Source organism: Myotis myotis, unplaced genomic scaffold, assembly GCF_014108235.1.
Source record: "Myotis myotis isolate mMyoMyo1 unplaced genomic scaffold, mMyoMyo1.p scaffold_m19_p_10, whole genome shotgun sequence".
Lineage (NCBI taxonomy): Eukaryota > Metazoa > Chordata > Mammalia > Chiroptera > Vespertilionidae > Myotis > Myotis myotis.
The window spans coordinates 68,197,317-68,222,446 of record NW_023416314.1 but is presented as its reverse complement, the minus strand read 5'-3'; the positions used below and the strand labels follow the sequence as shown (position 1 = coordinate 68,222,446).

At 50.4% G+C, this 25,130-nt stretch overlaps 1 protein-coding gene across 5 annotated transcripts in view; it reads left to right on the top strand.

Moving 5' to 3' along the window:
* PRDM11 (PR/SET domain 11) overlaps nt 1-25,130 on the top strand; it is an 85,438-nt gene that overhangs the window by 43,571 nt on the left and 16,737 nt on the right. For 4 of the 5 annotated variants that reach the window (XM_036326111.1, XM_036326110.1, XM_036326112.1 and 1 more), the window contains exon 5: nt 12,528-12,595. In XM_036326111.1, the coding sequence (XP_036182004.1) occupies nt 12,528-12,595 (68 nt within the window). Of the gene's footprint in view, nt 1-12,527; nt 12,596-16,201; nt 16,624-19,546; nt 21,741-25,130 lie in introns of those variants that run through there. The other variant, XM_036326114.1, reaches the window with a different exon arrangement.

Here is a 25,130-nt window from a genome sequence, read left to right as displayed (position 1 = left end):
ATGAGGCAGCTGGGGCGTGTATGGGTGCACCGGCGTGAACAGGTGCTTTTCATGCTTGTGGGTTAATTGCTACGAACTCTTTATTTTGGAAATGTCCAAGCCTGTAGAAGAGTGATAGTATAATGAATACCACACACCCTGTGATATCGGCGCTTTGGAAGAGTTTAGGCCACTTGTTTGCAGAATGTTCCACAGTTTCGATTGTTTCCTCGTGATCCATTCAGGTTATAGTTTTTTGGTTCAGACATTGTGTCTTTCTCATTGTGGACGGCAGAAGGCACAGATGTCTGTCTTTTACCAGATGGTTTTATCAACGATTAATGATTCTTGCTTGTATCAATTATTATTCATAGTTTAAAATGATTTTTAACTATTCCTCCTACCTTTATTACTTGACATTCTTTTTTTTAAAAAAAAGTTTTTTAAAAAGTGCTCAGTTTGGCCAGTGTGGCTCAGTTGGTTGGAGCATCATGCTGTACACTGAAAGGTTGAGAGTTTGATTCCTGGTCAAGGTTGTGGGTTTGATCCACTGTTCGGCGACGTGTGGGAGGGAGGCAACCGATTGGCGTTTCTCTCTTGTGTTGATGTTTCTTTCTCTCGCTCCCCTCTCTCTAAAAATCAGTGATTTTAAAAAAATTTTTTAAGTGCTCAAATTCACCCCCACCCCATCCCCCATTTACAATTTTTTTTAGTATCAGTATGGACTCATGAATTCTTCTTCTCTTCCATGTGTTCTAGTCGGTTATTGTCATTATTTTTTTTTATGTTTAAATGACTCTAGAACTGACCAGTGTGCACTTGTTCACACTGGCTTCTTCTTATTGTTTTAGCACTTCCTTACTTTCTGATGCAAAAAGGTGTTCCAGTCATCTCTCTTAGGAGCTCTGATTCATTTTAGTGGGTAATGGTGTTTAGAAACCAGGATCTCCAAGTGGTAGGTGTGCACATTGTGACTGGGGTTTCCTTGCCTCTAGGCCTGACCTGGATTTTGAGGGATGAGTTGAAATGAGTGGCCTACAGAGTCAGGAACTGAGGGAACACAAATCGCAAGCTGTGGGCACAGCATGTACAAAGGCCCAGGGGCACAGGTATAATGTTGAGGTTGGGGAAGTAACAGGAAATAGCAGAAGTAGAGTTTGCTTTAAAGGAAAAGTAGAAGAAGATGCCAGAAAAAAGTCACTTTCCTCCTGTTCTAGGATGTTATGGACCTTAAGGTACTCCTGATTCAATAGCAGTTCTTTCCAGGAGTAAAAATATGTACCTGGATCCTAAGATTCCTCTTAACACCAGAAATATTTAATGAGCTCGGCTTGTATAACTATTTTATAAATACTGGTAGTTTGGTCTTTGGATCATAAATAAAACCAAAGATTCCCCCCAAAATATAAAATGCTATTGAACCAGTCTGTGATTCTCAAAGTCTTTCCAGTGGAACCAAAGTAGACCATGAAAAGCTATGCTGAGCGGCCCAGTATTTCCCTCTGACCCAGTTCCTACTTGACCTTCTTCATTCCTTGTCTCCTGAGCACCTCTGCAGCAGTGCTGTCCCTCACTTGTGTTCAGGTGACTTTTAATGTTCATGGGGTCCCAACATTACATTCATTTTATTCTAATGTTACTTAAAAAGGTGTACACCTAAAGCTAGAGAGAAACAGCGCATCTTATAGCTTTTAAACAACGATAAAACCAAGACAGATTTACAAACATAAAATGAACAAGAACTACACAAACCAACAGAACTCAAATTAAGAAAGTCAGCTTACCGTGTTGGATGATGTTCTCCTGGGACTAGGCTGGCCATGGTAGTGACGACAGAGACAGATTGTTTGGCCTTTGGCGTGCCTATGCGCCTGTGGGTATCTGTATTTTCTGTGTCTCTTTGAAACACTGGGAAATCGTTTATTAGTGCAATGGCCATGATGTGTCTTGGTCTTTTCTTTGCCCAAATGCACCACGTACATGTTAAATTCGCATCGGTTCTTTCTTCACAGGCTAATGTTAAGCAGTAATAACTGGTGTTGTACAGTCAGCTGCTACTGTGTAACAAGCCACCTCCAAATTCAGTGGCATGGAACAGGAGTCAGCCAACTTTTTGTGTAAAGGGCCAGATAGTCAATGTTTTAGGCTTTGTGGACCATGCAGTGTATGTCACAACTACGCAGTTCTGCCATGGTGGTGTGAGAGCAGCCACAGGTGGGGCAGGTTCTAGTGCAACTTCATTGATGTGTACTGAAATTGGAATTCCCAGTAATCTTCACACGATGAAAGTGTCTTCTTTTGATTTATTTTTAACCATTTGGAAATGTACAAACTATTCTTAGCTGGTGGGCTCGACAAAAGCAGGTGGCGGGCTGGATTTAGCCTGCAGGCCATAGTTTGCTGACCCCAGTGTAGAACAACAGTCATTATTCCTGCCCATGTATGTGCCGTTGACCGGCTCGGTGGACTTAGCTGGGCGTGGCTGGGCTGCTCTGCCTCCGGCTTCAGTCCAGGGAGTGTGGCTCCTCCTGGTGGAGCTAGGTGTGCTCCACGTGTGCTGGTTCTGGACTCATATCATTGAGGTATTCATATCTGGGGCTGGAGATTAGGCGCTTGCGCTTTGAAGTCCTGGCCCCATGATTAGCTGGGTAGCCCTGGACAAGTCACCTGGCTCCCTAGGAAAATGCTTCTGGCAAAGGCAGAGGCCCTGGAGGGCAAGCCCATCCTCACAAGCACATTTCAAGTCTTTGCTTGCATCATGTGTGTTAACATCCCATTAGCCAAACAAATAATCTGGCTGAATCCAAGGTCAAGGAGCAAACTACTGCAGAGTCATCCATCCGGCCAAGGGTGGTTGGGAGGGGCAAGCACTGGGGCCAAGAATTCAGTCTACCACAGGTGCCAACTCGGTCACAGCACCATACTTTTGTGTGATGGAAGTCTCGTGGTTAGCCCCTTATGTTGATATTTTTAAATGAAAACATTGAATGAAAAATTCTTAGAACTTTCAGATCTTGAGACTATATCCAAAGACCCTACGTTGAGAAACAACAATTTCTAATAAACTTCCTAGCTTTAATCATAGGGAATTTGGGGTTTTCTCGTGTTTGAAAGTTCCTCCAGTAGAGGTCTTGTCTGATCTACACCCCTGGAGCCTATTTCAGAACCCCTAAACCTTGGTTGATCCTCAACAAGTGCTAGGTCGGGTTGTTGCATGATGATAACACAATATCAACAATAGCTGTCATTTATTGGGCATTAAGAGATTTGTGTGTCTTTTTAAAAAATATATTTTATTGATTTTAGAGAGGAAAGGAGAGTGGGGAGAGAGAAACATCAATGATAAGAGACAGTCATTGATTGGCTGCCTCCTGCACTTACCAGACTGGGGATCGAGCCCGCAACCCAGGCATGTGCCCTTGGCTGGAATCGAACCCGGGACTCTTCAGTCCACAGGCTGACGCTCTATCCATTGAGCCAAACAAGCTAGGGCAGATTTGTGTGTCTTAACTCTACATCCTCACAAGCATACTATGAGTTAGGTACTATTGTGTTCCTGGTATAGATTGGGAAACTGAGGCTTAAAGAGCCAGGTGACTTGTCCAGGGCTACCCAGCTAATCAAGGGGCCAGGACTTCAAACCAAAGCTCAAGCTCCTAATCTCCAGCCCCAGATATGAATATCTCAATGAACTTGGTCCCCCAACTCATGTGGGAACCTCCTGTTTCTCTAGAGAATACTTTTCAGGCCGAAGATATAAGATTGTTTTGTTTTTTTTTCTTATCTGATTGCTGCTGTTGAATATGTGGCAGATTTAATTTTTTTAGCAGCTTTATCGCGATATAAGTCACATACCATACAATTCACCTATTTAAAGTGAATAATTCAATGGTCTTTAATATATTCATATATATGCAACCATCTTCTTAAGAAGAAATGCTGTCTTTTAGCTGTCACCCCATCTCTTCTCCCCACTCCCTCCCAGCCCTAGGCAGCCACTAATGTACTTTCTGTCTGTATAGATTTCTTTGTGCTGTGCATTTCATATGAATGAGATCATACAGTATATAGTCTTTTGTGACTGGCTTCTGTCACTTAGCTTAATGTTTTCAAGGTTGTAACATGTATCACTTTTTCTGGCCAAATAATATTCCATCTCATAGAAATACATTTTTTTAATCCATTCACCAGTTGATGGACAGTTGGATTGCTTTCACTTGTTAGCTATAATGAGTAATGCTCCTATAAACACTTGTGTACAGGTTTCTTTGTGGGCTTATGTTTTTATTTCTCTTGGGTACATACCAAGGAGTGGGATTGCTGGGTCACGTGGTAACTCTGTATTTAGTCATTTGAGGAACGGCCACACTGTTTTCCAGAGTATCTGGACCATTTTACATTCCTACCAATAATATATGAGGGCTCTGATTTCTCTACATCCTTGCTGACATATGTGGTTATTTGACTTTTTAATTCTAGCCATCCCAGCCTGTCCATGGACAGCAGGTTAGGGACCCAGATCTGAATCATCTCAGAGGCGTCCCTACAGCTTAAGTGTTCCTGTGTCTGGGTGTAGCAGATGCCAGAGTTCAAGTTCAAATTCTTTATCTCCCTGCCTCTCTGTTTGCTGGACTGGGAAGTAGCTGGAGAACAGAAGTGATGCTGTCTGCCTCCTGGGGTTCTGGGAGGAGCATCTGAGATGTGAGGTACGAAAGCACGTTGTCAACCATGAATGGCTTCACAAATCATTTTTGTGAACGCTCTGCTCTAAGACGAGGTGTAGGGCTGAAAATCAAAACGTTTTATGGGTTTGATGGATTCCTGGAAAGTTGCAAGCAAATCAGGTTTTTGAAAATCCAATCTCCGCAGCATTCGGTTATGTCATCATTTAGGAGAGGCCAACAGTGAATCCTCGATTGCGGCAGACATTCTGTGGCAAAGCAGAATATTCCTCCCTATTAAATGCATGTTCACACAGCAAATTTGCTCAAACCAGAGGAGAAGATGGGAGTTCACAGAGGATTCCAGGACATTTCTGGTTGATTCTGACAAGGTCATTTGGGGGAGCTTGTGGGTAGCATCCCTCACTCCCCAGAGTGCTTAAGAGCACGGGCTATCCTGGCAGAGACCTGAGTATGAACTCCAGTTTCCCCATGCATTTCCTTTGTGGTCTCGGGCAAGGTACCTAGCAACCCTGAGCCTCAGTTTCCTAATCTATAAAATGGGGATGATAATAGTAGTTACTTCATAGAGTTGTGAGGATTTATGAGACAGAGTACTTGGAACCATGGAATTGCTCTATGAATGGCAGCTGTTGATGTTTTAGTATTGATGCCTTTATTAAATAATACCATGGTCAGGTTGAACATTGTGGTTCACATGGACCATGCTTGACCCAGGGGGCTGAAACTCATGCTTTCATGTTATTTTCTGAGGATCTTAGTGTTAGATGACTTTTAGAGGTCGTTTAGGACAGATTTGCACTCAGTGGAGAAATCTTTCCTTCAGCCTCAGACAGAGGGTCACCCAGCTACTGCTTAAATTCCTCTGGTAACAAGGAGCTCACCACCTCACACCACCAGCATCTTCCAAGTGCATGCTGGTCCTGGTCCTGCCTCCCCAGTGTGGCAGTCCTTCCTACACTGATGATGGCTCTTCTTTCTCTGGCCTCTTCTTCTCTAGGCTAAGGGATCCCATTACCATGCTGACCATCCTTCTCTGATCAGGTCCAGGTTGTGAAAGTCCTTCTCGCATCTCAGTTCTCGGAGCATGGGCTGGTCTCAGAATTGCCAGGCTCAGAGGGTCCAAGGAGTTGAACTCCAAGGATAATAAAAGGGAGGACTCTGGGAAACCAGGCTTCTGGGGGCTTGGTCCCAAACATCTGGCCCTGGGTGGCCAGGATCATCTCAATCCAGGACTGGAGGACCATATCCTGATCTCCATTTAGGGTAGCCTGGGCTCATCCCTGACAAATGACATGGTCTACATGCCCTGTGTGATCCTGCCAGTCGCTGCTCCCTTTGCCTAGAACACCCTGGCTCTCCTCTTCTTCAAGATCTCAGCTTAGCCCTAGCTGGTTTGGCTCAGTGGATAGAGTGTTGGCCTGTGGACTGAAGGGTCCTGGGTTCGATTCCAGTCATGGGCACATGCCTGGGTTTCAGGTTCAATCCCCAGTAGGGGGTGTGCAGGAGACAGCCAATCAATGATTGTCTCTCATCATTGATGTTTCTATCTCTCTCCCTGTCCCTTCCTCTATGAAATCAATAAAAATATATTTAAGAATATTTTAGGGAAATAAAAGGACCTCAGCTTAGATTCCACATCCCCAAGAAGGTCCTCAACTGACTCCCAGGTACAGGGCTGCAGCTTAGAGTTCCCATATTCCACAGAATTCCTCACCACAGTACTGACCAGGTGTTATCACAGTGTATCCCCCTGGACTGTGAGTTTTGTGAGAGCAAAGACCTTCTCTGCCTGGATTACCATTTCATCCTAAGATCCATGGCTGCTTCCTCAGTGATATTTATTGAATGAATGAGTGCTTAATTTGAGAAAAATCCTGCTTGGTGGGAAAGATAAGCCAACAAACATCCTTCAGTTAATCTCCGGATCTGAACCTAGCAACAGAGGTTGTAGGCAGCTCCCAGGTCCCACACAACTCCCACCCAGGCCTCTCTGCCTGTTGACGCTGCAAAAAAGGCTGATTACAACATCCCAATATTGAGCTACAGAAATCCCATCGCTCAGAATTAATCATAACTAACATTTGTTCCCTTCACTAATAATCACTATCTTGATCATAGTGCTAATAGTAATCATTTGTTGAGTGCCTTCTACATCAGTCATTACAGCAGTGCTGTGAGGTTGGCTTTTAGTCCATTTTATAGATAATGAAACTGAGGCATGGCCAGTGAAGTCACCTGCCCAAGGCCGCTCACCTGTAAGTGGCGGGGGTTGGGGGGGGAGGGCTGAGGTTCTAGCCAGTTCCTCTGGCTCTATGGCTTGTATCACCCATACAAGGTATTCCTGCATTTGGCTTCTAGGTCTATAGATGCTTCACATTTGCCCCTAGGAGAGAGAGGAGTAATCAGAAAATGATGATGGATACGGATAAAGTATGGGGTTCTATGAGATTCTAGGAGAGGGTCCTTGAAGACTGGGGCATTGTCTGGGGAGACTGCTGGGGAGGGGAACTGAGCTGCATGTTTTCTCTTGTTGTCTGAGAGTTTTAAACCACAAGGTAGTATCCTATATAATAAAAGGGTAATATGCAAAATGACTCTAACAGCAGAATGACTGGTCGCTATGACACGCACTGACCACCAGGGGCAGACGCTCAATGCAGGAGCTGCCCCTTGGTGGTCAGTGCGCTCCAACAGGGGGAGCTCTGCTCAGCCTCAAGCCTCTCCCTGGGAGTGCTAAGGATGTCCAACTGCGGCTTAGGCAGGGAGCAGGCCTAAGCCAGCAGTTGGACATCCCCCGAGGGCTCCTGGGCTGCCAGAAGGATGTCTAACTGCCAGCTTAAGCCCAGTCCCCCAGGGAGTGGGCCTAAGCCGGCAGGTGGACATCCCCCAAGGGGTTCCGGACTGCGAGAGGGCACAGGCAGGGCTGAGGGCCCCCCCCCCCCAGTGCACGAATTTTCATGCACTGGGTCTCTAGTCCTATATAATAAAAGCCTAATATGCTAAGTGTCTTGTCGGCCAATCGGCCGGTCTACCAATCAAAGTGCAATATGCTAATGGTATGCGAAGGCCGCTCAACCACTTGCTATGATGTGCACTGACCACCAGGGGGTAGATTCTCCAACCAGGGTTAGCTTGCCTCTGGGGTCTGGCTGATCAGGACTGAGCAAGATGGGCCAGACATGCCCTGGAACTCTCCCCCTGTCCCTCCCCAGCTGTCCAACCTCCCACGTCTCTCCCCGGCCCCAATCATGCATCGGTGGGATCCCTCAGCCTGGCCCGTGCCCTCTCTCAATCTGGGACCCCTCAGGGGATTTCAGAATGCTGGTTTCAGCCCGATCCCGCAGTCCAGGCTGAGGGACCCCACAGTGCATGAATTCATGCACCGGACCTCTAGTGGTCTCATAAATAGACAAAGCAAAAGCCTCATCGCCCTCATCTCTTTCCTTCAATCCAGAGGTAGAGTTGAGAGTTTGAAATATATCTTCCAGCCATTCAATGCACATATCAACAGAGGCATAACAGGGTGCTGATAAAGGCTTAACAACCTGCCAGCGAGGTTATATGTCCCAATTTCCTGTGTTTACATAAATGCTCCCACCATGGCTGATTTCAAGCTGCCAAGATAGAGGCACTGCACGAGTAGGGGGAAGAGAAATACAATGGCAACTATTACATAGTATTTCTATTGTGTAGGTACAGTAGATGCCAATATCTTCGAGAACATATATCATAGTAAAATGTAGGAAAATTATTAGGGAAGTGCTAAGCTTTGAGAGTTTACTACCTTTTAAAAATATGACTTTCTGAATTGTAAGTGTAGATAATTTAATTTTATAATGGCTGGGTTTAACGACTGGTTCGTGAAACTCTGGAATATTTTGCAGTCGTCTCTCATAGGCAGTACAAGCCAGCTCCAGCTCAACACTCATTTCCTTTTTACTAAAATAGTAACATTCTTCAAATTTTTTTCTTTAACTTGCTTTTTATTTACAAGATTCTTTACCCAATAATTCATTCACTCAACCAATATTCTACCAGGTGCCATGTGCCCTCATGAACGCAGTCACCGTGCGCTTTGCCTTCATTAGCTTATGGTCTAGTGAGGGAGACAGTTTGTTACCAAATTGATAAGTAGATACACACCATCAATAACAAAAATGCACCTTGTAAGTAGGTCTCTAACAAGGTGTAACAGGACGATGTCATAGTAAAAACGCTGAGTCCGTAGGTGTATGGAGGTCAGGGTGTGGCAGGGTGGAAACTCCTTTCAGTTCAGGCCAGGAGGAGCTTCTAGATGACAGGAACGGAGACACAAAGGATGAGCAGGGACCAGCCACGCAAAGTTTAGTGGGAAAAGGGGGCAGAGGCTATGTTCCTTGGAGCCATTTTTGTGGCCTTTACAGACACACAGAACAGTTCTGTCCATTGCTCTTAGAACAGTCCTTGTAGAGTGAAAATGGAGAGGCTCCCTACCAGCTTCAGAGTGGGGATTACCCTTGAGGGGAGGGAGAGAAGGAGAATGAGTTAGAGGCAGTGATAGTCTTCAACCACATCTTGGTATTTTCTTAAAGCAAGAGGAGGGAGAGGTCTGGGACAAATTTGGGTGGTGGTAATTTCCCTTGGCTCTAGCTGGTGGGTACCAGGCTATCAGCTGCATTATTCTTTATAATTTCTGATGCTTGAAATATTTCGTGATTATTATTGTTTTAAGAATGGGGGAAAGAGGTGGTAGGCAGCAGACCCAACCAGTGTAAAGATTCACTCTCAGATCATCGTGGCAGCAGAAAAGTGAAGGGAGAAGAGGCTCGAGAGAAGCTGAGGAGGCAGCCGGGGACCAAGTCAACTGGGTCTTGAAGGCTATGACCCTAAGTCCGAGTTTTATTGTAGGTGCAGTGGATGCCACATTGAGCTGGAGAGAGGCATGTCTGATTTATATTGATAAATGATTCCTCTGGCTGCTTTGAGGAGAATCGGTGGAGAGTTAAGAATGGCATCAGGGAGGTTATTTAGGATCTCTTGCAGTTGTCTAGATAAGAGCTGGTGATGGCTTAGACCAGGGGAAGCAGGAAGCTGTGGAGAGGAACATTTTTGAAACCTGATTTGAAGGACTTGCTGAGGGATTAGATACTGGGGGTGGGGGAGCAGGATTGAGAGGGAGGGATGAAGGGCAACTTTCTTTTAAAAAAACACACACACAATTTTATTAAGATACTAGAGGTCTGGTGCACGGATTCATGCACCAGTGGGTCCCTTAGCCTGGCCTGTGCCCTCTCACAATCTGGGACCCCTCAGGGGATGTCGGACTGCTGGTTCCTGCCCAATTCCCATAGGCCAGGCCGAGGGACCCTATCGGTGCATGAATCCGTGCACCAGGCCTCTAGTATGCATATAAGATGTTTCATTAATTTCTTTCCCCCTTTCCCCTCCCCCCTTCCCTCTGAGATTGTCATCAGTCTGTTCCATGTTTCCATGCCTGTGCATTGAGCATCTGCCCCTGGTGGTCAGTGTGCGTCATAGATACCGGTCGAACGGTCACTTAGGCTTTTATTTTTATAGATTCTAGACCTCGTGAGGTGGCTCTGCTCCATTGAGTCCTCAGAGAACCATGCTTAATCTAGCTCAGGGGTGGGCAAACTTTTTTGACTTGAGGGCCACAATGGGTTCTTAAATTGGACCGGAGGGCCGGAACAAAAGCATGGATGGAGTGTTTGTGTGAACTAATATAAATTCAAAGTAAACATCATTACATAAAAGGGTACGGTCTTTTATTTCAATAGTTTTATTCATTTCAAACGGGCCGGATCCGACCCGCAGGCCGTAGTTTGCCCACGGCTGATCTAGCTCATCACTCTCTCTATGCTTGGATTATCCTCACAGTTCAGGTTGGTACCTAGAGCTCCAGCTATCACATCTGCATTCTAGGCAGCAGGATGGTAGAAGGGCCTGTATCAGTTGTCTTTTGAAGAAGTTTTCAGGACGCTGACACATGACACTTTCACTTACATCCTATTGGCCAGACCTTAGCTAGAGAAGAAGCCAAAAAATGTATTCTGTTATTACAGGTAGCGAGGTGCCCAGCTGTAATTCTGAGGGTTTGTTACAATGGGGATAATCAGCAGTCACGGGCTTATGATCCCCTCAAAGAAATAAAGGAAGGAGAACATCCATTAAAGAGATCAAGACAGTGGGTTTTTGTTTGTTTGTTCATTTGAAAAACTTTGCTCTTAGAAAGACATCTGTAAGAGAATGAATAAACAAGCCACAGACTAGATAAAAATGTTTGTAAATCATATATCTGATAAATGACCTGATTCCAAAATATGTATTTTAGAAAGAGAGAGGAAGAGAGAGAAATACATCTATTTGTTGTTCTACTTGTTTATGTAATCATCGTTTGATTCTTTTATGTGCCCGGACTAGGGATCAAACCCACAACCTTGGTGTATTGGGATGATACTCTAACCAACTGAGCTACCCAGCCCGGACCCAACATATATTTTTTAAAACTCTCAAAACTCAACAATAAGAAAAAACCCCACAATTTAAAAAATGGGGAAAAAATCTGAACAGTCACTTCTCCAAAACAGATATGCAGCTGACAAATATGAGATTACAGAGGCCATAAGGAAACTGTTGGGGGTGATGGATATGTTTGTTTTCTTGATTGTGATAATGGATGCATACGTTTGTGAGAACTTATCAAATGGTACATTATATGTCAATTACACTTTAATAAAGCTGTTAGAATAGGAAAAAGAAGGAACATGACATGAAACAAAAAGGCAGAGTAAGAAAAGATGGATGTGAAATAAAAACAATTAAAAATTCTGAGAATGAAAAATATTCATTGCATTGAAAGTACTCATTGAAAAGGGAAGGAAAGAAAGGAAGAAACTCTATAGATGGACAACCTCTGATCTGGGTGCAGTTAAAGAGAAAATTAGTGAATTGGGAGAGAGGTTGAGAAATTTTCCCAAAGTATTGTCCAGAAAGAGAAAAACATGAAAGGGCAGTTAAAAGACATGGGGAATAGATTGAACTACTCCAAAATATGTTTAATAGAAATTATTCAATAGGAGACTGGAGAAAATGATTGAGAAGCTATACTCATAAGCATAACAGCTGAGAATTTTTCAGCATTAAAAAAAGAGATATAAGTCCTAATCAAATAATGTGCTTGCTCATCAAGTAATGCACATATTTTATAAAAGTGAATCTCCACTTCAGGACCACATGGTGAAAGTACAGAAAATCAAGAATAAGGAGAAAGTCTCAGAATGCACCATAGACAGGTTATCCTCAAAAGAACCTTAGACTAAGAGTGGGCTGGTAAGAGCGCCTGGCAGCCTTCTTGACAGTCTTCAGAAGCGCTGAAAAAGAATAAAACTTCATCTGCTTAAAATTGCCTACCCAGCTGAACTCAGGAATGATGATGAAAGAATGGCAGTTTTACAGAAGGTAAAGGGGCCCAGCCCAAACCCCGAGGTTCTTGAACATTCAGAGATTTGGGAGAGGAGGAGCCCTCTCAAACCACATATGTCTAGTCCTCCAGAGAAAGCCTCTGTCTCCCACAGAAAGAGAGAGAGAAAGAAAGAGAGAGAGAGAGAGAGAGAGAGAGAGAGAGAGAGAGAGAGAGAGAAAGAGAGAGAGAGAGAGAGAGAAAGAGAGAGAAATTTTACTGCTGCTGGCTCAGGCCTGGGTTTCAGCCCTGCAGCAGTGGGGGCGCTGTGGCCGGAGGGCAAAAGGAAGTTTCAGGATGGTAGCAGATGGAGCCAGGCCCTGGGCCCTGGTTTTGGGAGGAGCCCAAGAATATGAGAGCCCCCTGTAGAATGGCCCATTCTAGACTCCTTCTCTGTCTTCCAGATTGTGGACAAGAACAACCGCTACAAGTCCATAGACGGGTCAGACGAGACTAAAGCCAACTGGATGAGGTGAGTCCTGCTCTCTGCTAACTTCCCGGGAGACTTGCCTGGACTCTGGAAAGAGACGGGGGAGATGCTGGGCCTGTGGGGTTTCCAGTGGTGGGGACCCCCAAAGGCACCAGGACTGCTGTTTGCAGGGTTTGAGATGTGTCTAGCTCTAGGCGACCCTCTAGCTCCCCCAGTCTTCCATCAGGGGGCTCTGGAGGAGGCCTGTGGCCAGACAGGTGGGATACAGGGACCCCTAGAGATGGGGTCTGGCGTACCCAGGCCCCTGGCTCCTGGCCACATTCCCTCCACCCAGGGCTGCGCCGCCTCTCGCAGGGCAGATCCTGCTGGAGTGGTGCAGGACTCACCCAGGGCAGCCACCGCAGTTGTCTCAATGGCTCCATGGAGAAGGAGGCTTCCGGCAGTTTTCAATGGTGCTTGAGGCCCAGGCATGAGTACTTCCAAGAGTGGTTTTACTGTGGTCCGGTGTTTGGGACAGAAGTTTGCGCCAGAAGGATCCTTTATGGCCAGCCAAGGAGAGCAGGCGACTGGCCAGGGTCACCCAGAGGCGGCTGAGCTGAGCTGGAACTCTGAAGGCTCCTCTTTGGGTTCTGTGCTGCTGGTCTGTGCTGTGTGCCAGGGCCCCACCCGGGGGGTCTGTGGGAGGGTGTGGAAGGTCTGACTTGCCTTGTTGCCCTTTTGGTGGCCTCTCTCTGGGACTTGGGAGTGGTGATGGAGGTTTGGATCTGGGTTGGGAGGGAAGGGAGGCCTCGGATAGCTGGACCCAGGCCACAGCCACACCATGGATGGGGCCCTCTGGGCATCTGTGCAGTTCTGTAACTTGTGGAGACTGGGGGCTGAGAGTGTACTTGGAGGAAGGGCAGTTAGGGACTTCCTAAGAGGAAGTTTGCTGTACTCAAACAATGAGACTTTCCAAGCAAATGAGGAGTAATTGGTTTGAGGTGGGGAGGGTGTGACATTGTCTCCGGTTCCCTCTCTGTGGCTTCACTGCGCCCCTGTGCTCCCACCTGAGCCTCAGCCACGCCCTGAAAGTGGCTCCAGGAAGGCAACCCACCCTCCTGACTTCCTTCTCCCCGACCGCTGGATGCAGTCAGCTCTGCACATGCAACTTACCGCCCGTTCCTGAGCACCTACAGGGAGCCAGAGCCTGTACCAGGCGCCCTGCCCTCCCAGGACACACCTTCCACCACGGAAACTGCCCTTTCTGAAACCATGTGCTGTGGGGCCCAGATGAAAGAGGAGGGGCCTTTGAACTGAGCCTTCGAAGGGGCCGGGCTTTTGTTTGAAGGCACGGTGAGCAAAGGCATAGCAGTGGGACCACACGTCCGCTGAGCCATCAGATGGCTGTGTGTCGCGGGCCCCTGGCCTGTGCTTCTGCCCCTGTTGCTGTAGGGGCTGTCGGCGAGCGAAGGAGAGTGTGTCTGAGACAGTCTGGTTCAGGCCTTCCTGCACCGTCACTTCAGACATTTTGTCGGGGGGAGCTGATTCTGTCCCGCTTTCCCACCCTTCTCTGGTCTTGCAGCTGGGGAATGGGGCTTTACCACAATTCCAAAGTGGGGGTAAAGTCTGAGCTAAGTGAATGATCACCTGGCCCCCCAGAGAGTCTGACTTACTTGGGCTGGGATGGAGCCCAGGGCACCGGTGTTCTTTAAAGCTCTCCGTGGTAATTCTGATGCGCCACTAGTGTTGAGAACCACAGCTCTATACCAGTCTTCATGCTTCCTGGGTAAACTGAGGCCCAGAGCAAGGCAAGGTCATGTGGTCAGTGGCAGAACAAGGTCATGGGGTCAGTGGCTGACCCTGGACTTGTGGTCTAGTGTTCTTCCTGCTTGTGCACAGCAGCATGGCTTCCTGAGCCCTGTGGGCGGCTTCTGCCACCGCTACCTTGCGGGGTGGGATCTGTCCTGTTTCTGCTCCAGGCCTCCTTCTGATCCAAGATACACCAGGGTAGTCACCGCTGTGGGGTCCTCATCGCATTGAAGGCTCCAGGAGTCGGTGGGGCTCGGTGTGTGGTCGTTGTCAGGGAGATGCCCCTCTGGTGGTAGTTGGAGGGGGAAGCCAGTTCATCCTGGGAACTTCCTTCTCCCTTAGCGTGCAGCTGCCGTCTGTGCAGCTTTCCCGTTTGCAGACACCGTCAGGTGCACTGTCCCTGCCTCGGGTCTTCTGAGGATCTAATGGAGTTTCTTCAAATACGCAGTGGGCCGGGAGGAGAATGGGCACCCGCCTAGTGAGCACTGACTCTATGGCAGCCCTGTGCTAGGCGCTCTGCAGTCATGAAATCGGTGGGCTGTTTGGCCCCTGGGGTATTGGCAGTCCCTTCAGGCATGTTTGGCTGTCACACCTCTAGGGTGGATGCTGCTCAGTTCTCTTGGGCAGAAGCCACGGATGCTGATTAACCTCCTGTACCGCCCAGGGCGCCCCTCCCCCACTAACAAAGAAAATTTCTGCCCCAAATGCCAACAGCGTTGAGATTGAAACCCCCTGCATGCAATCCTTCTGGCGACCCTGGGAGGTGGCACTAGATGCACCATCCTTGTTTTACAGAAACAGTTTGCAGAGGAGACTGGGCCTCTAGTCCCAGGTCTGTCCAAGGGCAAGGCCCGGCCTCAAGGGTCTTTGTGCTCCTGGCCTCTTGTTGAAGCTTCGGCAGCAGTCGGAGAAGTGAATCGGTTCCAGGTCTCCCTCCATACCCCGAGTTCTTGTGTTGGATGGACCTTTTGACACTAGTTAAAGGGCAGACAGAACCACACGGTGGAGACTGAGTTCAAAGCCAGAGCAGGTGCCAGGCCAGAAGGGGGAGGGGCCATGCTGTCCCCTTGCCCAGGGCCCCTGGCTGCTCTATGCAGATGGAAGCCAAGGTCACTCCTGGTCTCCATTGAAATGGAACTCGCCGTCCAGTGGGGCTCATGGGCTCCACACATCCTACCCATGAGCTGCCAGAAAGCCACAGGCACCTACATCCAAAAGGAGCAGCTGCCAGCCAGCGCTCCAGTGGGAGGGGCGTGGGGACCTAGTGGGGACTTGGGTGCAGGGGACGGGGCAGAGAGCCATGGGACAGAATAAGCTCTCTGTGACCGTACCCTAATTCCGAGCATCACCAGCAAGGCCACAGACCATGAAAGGCCTCTGTGAATAGTTTTCCTGTTTAATTATTCTTCCTGCCAGCCATGCATAGAAGCAGTGGCCTAATCCTAACCCCTATAGGCATCCTCTCTTCCTGTTCAGGGCTTTAGAGCTCTCGTACACCCCAGTGCCTTTGCCCCCTTGGAAGAATCCCCTCGGTTGGTGCGGTTGTTACTCCCTTTCCGGATGGGGAGAGTGGGCTGGGAGGGGCTGAGTGACTGCTCTGGCGGCACAGCTGAGAGGTAAGGCCGGAACCAGAGGTGGGCTCAGCCCAGCGCTCCCACCTGCGTGCGCCGTGTGGCTCCCTTCCTTCCGAGGAGTAGCGCGAGGACCTCTCGGTAGGAGGAGGGTGTAGTGATGGTGAGCTGGAGAGGGCGCCCAGGTGCCTCCTGGCTCCCCAGCTGGGGGCCGGCATTAGGAAGGAGGAGGACCGCCCACGCTGACAGTCATTTACCCAATTGTGCTTTGTGGGATATTGCACCCAAGGAATGTGGCACCCCTGGCCGATCGTAAGCGGAAGCCCAAGTTCTCCAAGGAGGAGCTGGACATTCTGGTCACCGAGGTGACCCGCCATGAAGCTGTTCTCTTTGGGAGGGAGACCATGCGGCTGTCCCATGCCGACAGGGACAAGATTTGGGAAGGCATAGCTCGGAAAATCACCTCTGTGAGCCAGGTTCCCCGCTCCGTCAAGGACATTAAGCACAGATGGGATGACATGAAACGGAGGACCAAGGACAAGCTGGCCTTCATGCAGCAGTCCCTGTCAGGCCCCGGGGCCGGGGGCCGGGGCCCTGCCATTGTGCTCACTGCCCACGAGCGGGCCATCGAGTCAGCGCTGCTCTCGGCCCGTTCCGGGCACAGCTTCCCCAGGGCAGAACTGGATGGCACCGACAGCCCTTCGACCAGCTGTGAGTACCACGGTCTCCCCTCCCCAGGCTCCTCCCGCCTGCTCCCTAGCCCCCTCCTTGGCGGTTTCCCACTCACTTGCCTACTCCTTCTCTCTTCTGTCCCCCTCTGATTCGCCCATCTTTCCACTCTTCCCTCCTCGTCCCACTCTGTCTTCTCCACCCCTTTCCGTTCATTCATTCTAGAATATTTCCTGAACACTGCGCCAGGAGTTGTGTATAAAATCTACACCGGTCCTGCTCTCAGGGAGTTCCTAGACTCGTGGGAATAGACAAACTTTAAGTAAATAATCGCACAAGGAAATTTGTAACAAGGGATCGAGGGACCAGTACAAGGAGTCCTGAGGGCTGACTTCATGGGTGTGTGACCCTTGCCATCACTTGTAACCGGGGCTCCGAGCTGAGTTAAATGCTCTGCTGTTCCCTTCCCAAAACTCATAATAGTTTTTGAACATGGCGCTCTGCGTTTTCATGTTGCATTTGGCCCTGCAAATGATGTAGCAGCCTGTCTGAGAGTAAGTGGGGTGGAACAGGCTCTCCACCAGGGGCTGGGGAGGGCTCCCAGGAGGGACAGTGCACTGAGATGCAAAGGATGAGCAAGAGTTAACCAGGCCGATGACTGCGTGGGGCGCAGAGGGGAGGGGAGTGCCTCACAGGCGGAGAACAGCATGTACAAGGCCCCGCATCAGGAAGGCGCTTGGCACGTTCCAGGAACAGAGAAGAGCCAGGGAAGCCCAGTGGAGCAGGCGAGGGGGAGGGGGTGTGAGAGGAAGCCAGCCAAGTCTTCAGGGCCCAGGCCATGGAAAGATCAGCCCCTTCTCTGTCTGTTCCTAACGTCTCTATTTCTGTGTTATTTTCTGCCTTCTCCCACTTCTCTCTGCACTCTGCCTCTTGCTGCCCGCCCTGAGGCTCCCCTAGGATCCCTGCCTCTGTGCTCAGTGGGTCCCCTCTGAGTCCACACCACCCTCGTGTCCCTTCCCCCCCTCAGCATGTGTTTCCCTCTCTCCCTTCTGCTTCCTGTGTCTCAGGACAGACTTTGACTCCAGGGGCTGGGTGGGTGTTGTGTCTCCTGGCCCAGCCCTGTGTGTTTCTAGCTGGGGCTCACCAGAAGGGGGAGCAATCGAGGCCCTTCTGTGCTGGAGCTGCACCCCCTTCAGTTCTTCAACTTATAGTCGTAACTGGAGGCCATCTGGCCTCTGAGAGACGAGCAGGGCAGGAGAAGCCGGCCAGCCCACCGGAGGGCGGTTCACAGACCCGGCCTTCCCTTCCCAGGCCCCTTGCTATTGGGATCTGCTAATTTCCTGTTTGGCCGGGGCTCCTGACAGGTGGCCGTTCAGACTCAGATTTTTAGGGCTAAGAAGGAACGTGGAGACGGAGTCGAACTTCCTCGTTTCCCAGATGAGGCATCTGAGCTCCAGAAACAGGGGGGTCCCCAGAACCAGGACTCCAGCCCGGATCTGCCAGCTCCCTGGGTGTCAGTGTTTTGTTAAATTCCAGGACAATTCCATCCAATTATGAGAAAAAGAAGGGGCCCCGCACCCGTTAAGTTTGTTGCCTAAATCCTGCCCTGTTCACCCCTCTGTCTCCTCAAGAGGGAAGGTAATGAGGTTACCAAATGTGAACTGGGCTGGGCAGGGGGCCCGGGACCCTCCACTGCAGGCTGGGCCAGCCCCCACCCCCCCTCCTTCCCCACCAGTCCACCAGCTGTTACAGCACTTGGCCAGGGCTCGGTGGAATGGGGCCCTGGAAGGGAGGGGGCAGCACCACCTCAGCCCTGCCTGCTCCTTCCAACCCTGCCTCGCAGAACGGTGGCCCGATTCCAGGGGGATGGCTGCTGTCCCACTGAGAGAGACAGGGAGGCACTGCTCTTACTGTGCTGGCCCAAGAGAGACCCCAGGGCCCTAGGGAGGCATCCGGTCAGGGGCAAGATGAGTCTGTCTGTCCTCCCATCACCTCCTCTGGGAGTGGTTCTGAATTCAGCCCCTCAGGTACAGGTGTGCCTGTCAGCAGGGTCAGCCTGTATATTTTTATTCCTGCCACGGGAACCAGCTTATAACCTGATCGCAAGAAAGCCGAGGCCTGTATGTGCAGGGGCTGGGCCCCTCCCAGTGACTGGCCGGCTGGCTGGCTGACGGTCCCTGTGTGCCATCAGACTCCTGGCAGGAGGGGTATGTCTGTCCGGGTAGCCTGCCTGGAGTGGCCCAGGGGGGCGTCGGGACTGGTTGCAGAGGTAGATGTCCTGCTCGGCACTTTCTGGGCTTGTCTGTTCTGGCGCCATTCCTTGCCTCCCTTCTCCAGCTTGTCAATATTCCCCTCCCCGCTCCCCGTGTGACTGAAAGTTGCAGATTCCAGCAAGGCCACAAGGTGGCCCCAAACAATTCAGAAATGGCCTCATGGAGGCTGGGACTCAGAGCGGCATCTAGTACCTTTTGGCAAGCAAGTGTCCCTGTCATCTTTGCCAAGCACCTTTGCGTCTGTTCTCTGTGTAGTCTTCTTAACAACCCTGCTAGGCGGGCAAGTGGTTGAGGAGATAAACGAGAGGAGTGGTTCTCTTTGCTTTGCAGAAACTGAGTCACAGAGAGATGGAGAGGGCGATCAGGCTGACATGCTGTCAGTGACGCTGGGGTCGCGCCAAGTCCCCTGACCTGGGCTCTCTCGCACTAGACTCGCTGTTCCTGTGAAAGAAAGGAGACCGGGCACTGCTCATGCTCATTCCTCTCCTCGGCAGTTCCTGCCCGCTTACCTCAGGGCTTTGGGCAGCAGGTGTTTTTCTGTGGGTGGGCAGGCAGTGGGCATGTGCCGAGCTAGGCTGGGTGGTGACAGGGGAGGGGGATGCTAAGGTAACTTGGGGGGTGGGTCCAAGCCCAGGGCTGCCCCCTTTCTCCCTGATGTAATTGTTTGCCCTTGTTTGTTTCTATTCCCCAAGATGATGAAGATGAGGAGACACCCGGGCCCTCAAGGCAGGCTATGCGGGCGTCCCTGCCGCAGTCACGGGAAGAAGAGGCCCGTCTGGCCAGGCCCACCCTGCTCCGCTCCTCCTCCTCCTCAGACCAATCTGAGACCGTGGGCCCTAAGCCAGAGACCCTGCCCCGGCCTTCGCCCCAGGCCCAGGCCTCCTGCAGGACCCCTCGGCCACACCCCAGCCCGCCCAGAACGGGCCTTGACTGGCAGCTCCTCCACGCCCACGCCCAGCAGACTGAGATGTTCCAGCAATTCTGCCAGGACCTGGTGACCGTGCACAGGGACATGGCCACCAGCATGCACGTCATCAGCCAGGCCATGGCCGAGCTGACCAGTCGCGTCAGTCAGATGTGCCAGACGCTGACAGAGATCCGGGATACGGTTCAGGCATCTCAGCGGGGACCGGATGAAGCAGCGCCCACAGGCTCTGCACTCCAGGCCGAGGCTCCCCAGCTGGAGCCCCCACAGGCTCCCCCAGCACCCACCCCTGCACGGACTACCAGGTCTCGGAAGAGAAAGCACAATTTCTAACCTGGCCAGTCTGCACTAAGAGGAAGAGAAATGGAGGAAGGGTGTCTGGCCTTGAGACAGGAGCCGGTCTCTTATGTCCAGGTCTGATGACCCTTGTAGGATTTGGGGGGATGTCATCTCCTCACCGAGGGCAGGTTGGCACCCTATGCTCTGACCGAGCATGTACGCAGCCTCCTCTCTCATCTCTGGCAGATGCTCAAGATGCAGGAAAAGCTCCCTGCTTGATGCTTGCTTGGCCTGGAGGGCAGCCTCCTCTTGGTCTGCGCCTCATGGCAGCAGGCCGGCAGGGAAGGGGGAACAAACGTGGGGAGCATCTGAATGGAACCCCGCTTTCCATCCTCAGGGCTGTGTCAGCCTCCCAGGCCCTGATTCTGCTGCTTTCAGAGGAAGCGAGGCCTGAGGATGGGCGGGTGGGGCCCAGCCCTTCCAGGAGGGGTCTGTCCTCCCTCCCCCAGGGCTCTGACCCTGGTGGGTGGCGCCCCTGCCTTGGCCTTCGCTTGCCCTCCTGTGTGCGTGTGCTCAGCTGCTGTGCTTGCCGTTTGTGGAGTGGGGAGCAGGGGGTGGCGTCGGGAAGAAGATGACCTGGCGTTCGTAGGGAGAGCACTGGATGCTTCTCCCGCGCCTGCAGGTGTGCGCTCTCTGGGTTCTCAGGGCAGCCGAGTGGCGGCCTGGTCCCGGTCGGGTATTATTATCCTCACGATTGCCATCATCATCCGCATTTCATAGACGACAAATGACACTGCAGTTGGTGGCGGGCAGGACTGGAAGCCAGGTCTGTGGATGTTCCCAGCTCCTCTGTCGGGGGCCAAATCTGGATGAGAGAGGTGCTGCTTTTTGCCTGCCCCTGCCTCAGCTCTCCTGGGTGTGAGTGGAAGGCAGGTGGCAGCAGCATTTAGGAGGTGAGTCTACTCACCTCGCCAGTGGCCGGGGGGTGGGGAGAGCGGGGGCAAGTCTCGGGATCCAGAAGGAAACCCCTCCTCTGGCTTCTAAAAGTACCCAAAGCCCAAAGCTCAGAAGAGCTCCTGTCTGTTCCAGGTACCAGCATGCCTTGCCTCTGCTTGCTTGGGCTGCATACGCATCAGTTACACATATCTGTAGCTTCAAGTTTTGTTTTGGAGTCTGGGGAGAGAGCCAAGGTCTTAGAGTTAGGAAGGGACATGGGGGGTGGCAGATGCAAGCTTAGCTCTGACATGGGTGCAACTCGGCTCTGTGTCCTCTTTGCTCCTTGGCCTAAGACTGACCCTGGCAGAAACTCTCAGCCCCCAGCCCTTCACCCTCCCATGCCTGCCCGCTAGAGCCATAGTGGGGCTGGGAGGACTGCTGTGCCCAGTGCCTGCCGGGCCGTTCCTGGAGTGCTGCTTCTACACCCAGGCCACGCTTTGTCCCTTGTAGGGAGAATGGAGGGCAAGTGCAGTGTCCTCGTGGCCTCAGCTCCATCTCCCCGTTCTCTGGTTCAGTTGGGGTCCCTGCTTCCCCAAACTGAACACTACCCTGTGACAGCCCAGTGGCTTGATTATTGCCTGGCATTGCCCTGCCCTCCGATGCTGGAATCAAAGATTGCCTTCCCGAGTATTTTTGTTAAGATGGCAATAAAAAGAAATTGATCTCACACTTGGAACACACCCAGGCTCCAGGATCTTTCTTTGGTGTGTATTCTTTTTCTTCGCTTCCTGTGAAAACCTCCAGGCCCCCAAAGCAGGGGTTAGATGACCACGGGAAAGCCTGCTGGCGAGAAGGCTCAGGTGCCCCTGGCATTTCCCAGGTCCCACTGCTCTCAGGTGCCCCGTATCCACAACCATGTGAGGCCCTTGGAGGAAAGGAAAGGAACGGAAGGGCTGAAGGAGGAAACTGTTCAGCTACATTTAATTTCTACGCACATCGAAAGTGAGATGTTGCTAAATGAATTTTACCATTCGTTCCCCAAAAGTAAGTTAGTGGTTCTGTAAAAACACCATTTCTAGACAGAGACTCCAGAAGGGTCAGGGGCTGTCCATTTGCCCTGGAGCCCAGGCACCACCCTAAGGCGGAGCTCTGTTTGGATACTTCCCCGTTCATCCCGGATCTGTCTGTCACAGGCAAGGCTCTGCCCACCTAGATCTGAGGCTCCTCAAAGGAGCGATTTGGCTTCCTCTGGCTCCTCTTTGGGGCCTCCTCAGCAGGACAGGGGCCTCCGGACATGTATTGCCTTGGCCTAGTGCCAATGGCACAGAGAGACTCTCCCAAACAAAAAACCCCCAGGTCCTGACCAAGGATGCATCCCCTTTCTGGAAGGTTCCATTGGAATCTAGGTCATTCTTTGCCATTCTTGGCCAAAATGCATGCCATGAAATCAAATAACCTGATTTCCAGGGGATGCAAAGATGCTGTGAAAGATGCCTGGGGTCCTTCCCACCAAGGTCAAGGCACTAAACAGTGACAGGCACCTCTCCCTCTGGACCTGAGGAGGGAAAGGGTCCAGTTGGAGGCAAAGGGGACAGAGATTAAAAGACGGGTCAACTTTCGATGGATACTTTTCCAGTTTCTTTTTCTTGGCTTCAGAGGGGACTATGGGACTAGCCTGTCAAAACAGGGAAGTGAAATGGAAATGAGTGGGCAGTCAATTTCAGCTTCTAAGAGTCCAAGGCTTCCAGCCATGCCAAGGGCTGGCTGGGTGGTGTTTTGTCAGAGGCCGAGTGACCATCTGGTAGGTGGATGTGTGATCCAAAGACCCTCCCAGCCCAGAGACCTAAGTGCATGTAGGAGCACACATAGACCGACCTCTCCTTGGTTATTCTTTTCCCATTCCTGCCTCCGTGACCAGTGCAGCTTCCTCGCCATTGGAGACATACCCACTGAGCAGGAGTGTCTGAGCCTGGCCCTCGCCTGTCCCTTCCAACACAGTGGGTGCCCTGTGGGTTATTTTCTCTCTTGAGTTAGAACTAGTAGTTTCCTGACCCAGCTAGAAAATTTAGTGCCCTTGATAAAACACAGCGAGTGAGGTCTGAGAAGTGTGGACTTAGTGCCCATCTATCCTGTACCCAAAGTCAGCGAGGAGGTTGGGATACAAATAATCCATTCTCATCATGAAAGGTTTAGTCCGGAACACCGCCCCCCCCCCCCCATACCACCCACCCCTTCGATTGCTTCTAAGGTCCCCAATTGGTTGTCTTTGATTGGAAAGCTATCAAATGAGCACTGACATCTGCAGAGCAGTCTGTTAGGCATTTCCCACCCCCTCCTGACATACTCTGTGCCTTCTTTCCAATAAGGTGGTGACCTGGAGACTCAACAAATAGATTTTCACTCCCTGGAGGGCTCTCGCTCACCTGTGGCCATGGAATGGGACGGGCAAGGTTCTTCATAAAGGGGTTGTCGTGTGGGGACAGGAGGGTTCTGGGAGTGGATCAAGCCATTGGGTGTTACTGTGAAATAAATACAAGGGTGAGACCTGATTGAGGTACAGTGATTGATGTTGAGACTTAGCTGGCTCCACTTAGCTTGACCTCAGAAATCACGTAGCATAAACATCTCAGGGGAATGAGTTGTTATGATTCACTAAGAGTTGTTATCCTATATAATAAAGAGCTTATATGCTAATTAGGCTGAACAGCAGAACGACCGTCCGGATGACCTTCCGGATGAAGCCGGGGCTGTGAGGGGCTGCAAGGGCCAAGCCCCTTGGACGAATTTCGTGCATCGGGCCTCAAGTATATATATCATATTTCAAATGCTGAGTTTCAAAACAGCCAAATGCAACCACATGCTGAACAAATTCTGATCTGTCTTTGAAGCCACATTGTGATGGATACAAAGATTTGGGGTTCTCTTCCTAAATATTGATTTCTTGTTGGGTAGGAGAACACCAGGAGGTGGAAAGAGAAATTGACTTGAATTTTTCTAAGTGTTCTGACTTCAGAAGTTGTTCTTTAGAAGAAATCCCTGAAACTTAGGTGGTCTTCATCTCTTTTTCTCTTAAAGTTGGGTGCAGGGAAAAATAATTCCAGTCTTTAGAGCTTGATGGCTATTTAGAAACTGAAAAAAGAGACTATTCTTTCCTTGTGCTCTGTGATGCAAGTGATTCCTGTGAGGAAAAAGGTGAATGAATGGTTTGCCTTCTCTTTCTGGGAGGAGGAAATTTGAGTCTACTTCAGTTCTGTTCCATGCTAACCGCAAGGCTGATTAATTTTTGATGTCAAATTCAAGACTCATGTTAAGTTGGGGACTGGGAAATATTTTGCATACTCAGAAGACATCTCAGATATGGAGAAAAGTAGACTCCTGCAATTGGAGAGTTGAGACTGGGAAGGATGAATCTGTAGAGATTTCTCTTTTCCCTGAGATCTTTGTTAATAATGACATGGCTGGGTGTCACGGAGGTCATGGTGTTGTCTCCACAGTTCAGGGAGACCCACGTTCCCTGAATGGATGTTGATGAGAACACAGATGCGTTAAGGCTAAGATCCTAGACAAAAGCAAGTTCTGGGATCTAAGCGCCATAAATCCTGCACGCTCCAGGTGGAGCTCTGACTCGCTTCTCTCAAATGGGCGAGGCAGCCAAAGCTGGTGTCCTCTTCCCCGCTCCCCTGGGGTCTGTGTGACATCCTGTTGCCACAGTGGGTTGGTTCCTGGACCTGAGTGGCCCCCCTCATCAGGTCACGGCGTGCTCCAGGGCCGAGCAGAGCAGAGCAGAGCAGACTGCTCAGGGGACTGTCCAGATGGGAAGGGGCTGGATGGGCTCAAAGGGTGCTATGCCCGGACATCGTGAATGTAGATGCGCAATGCTGCTGGCGCCACAACTGCCACCCCTGCCACCCACACTGGCATCGGCATTCTTGTACATCATCTCTGTTTTTAGGGGGTGGGAGTGGGAGTAACAGTAGTAATAGCTTACTAAGGAAGACTCAGGAAGTACAGAAAATTACAAAGAAGTAGATCCACCTATAATGGAGAATCACCCTTAAAACTTTGGTATATTTCCTTCGGGTTTACTGGGGCTTGTTTTCAAAGCATGCTGGAACCATCGAGTAAATAGCTTTCAG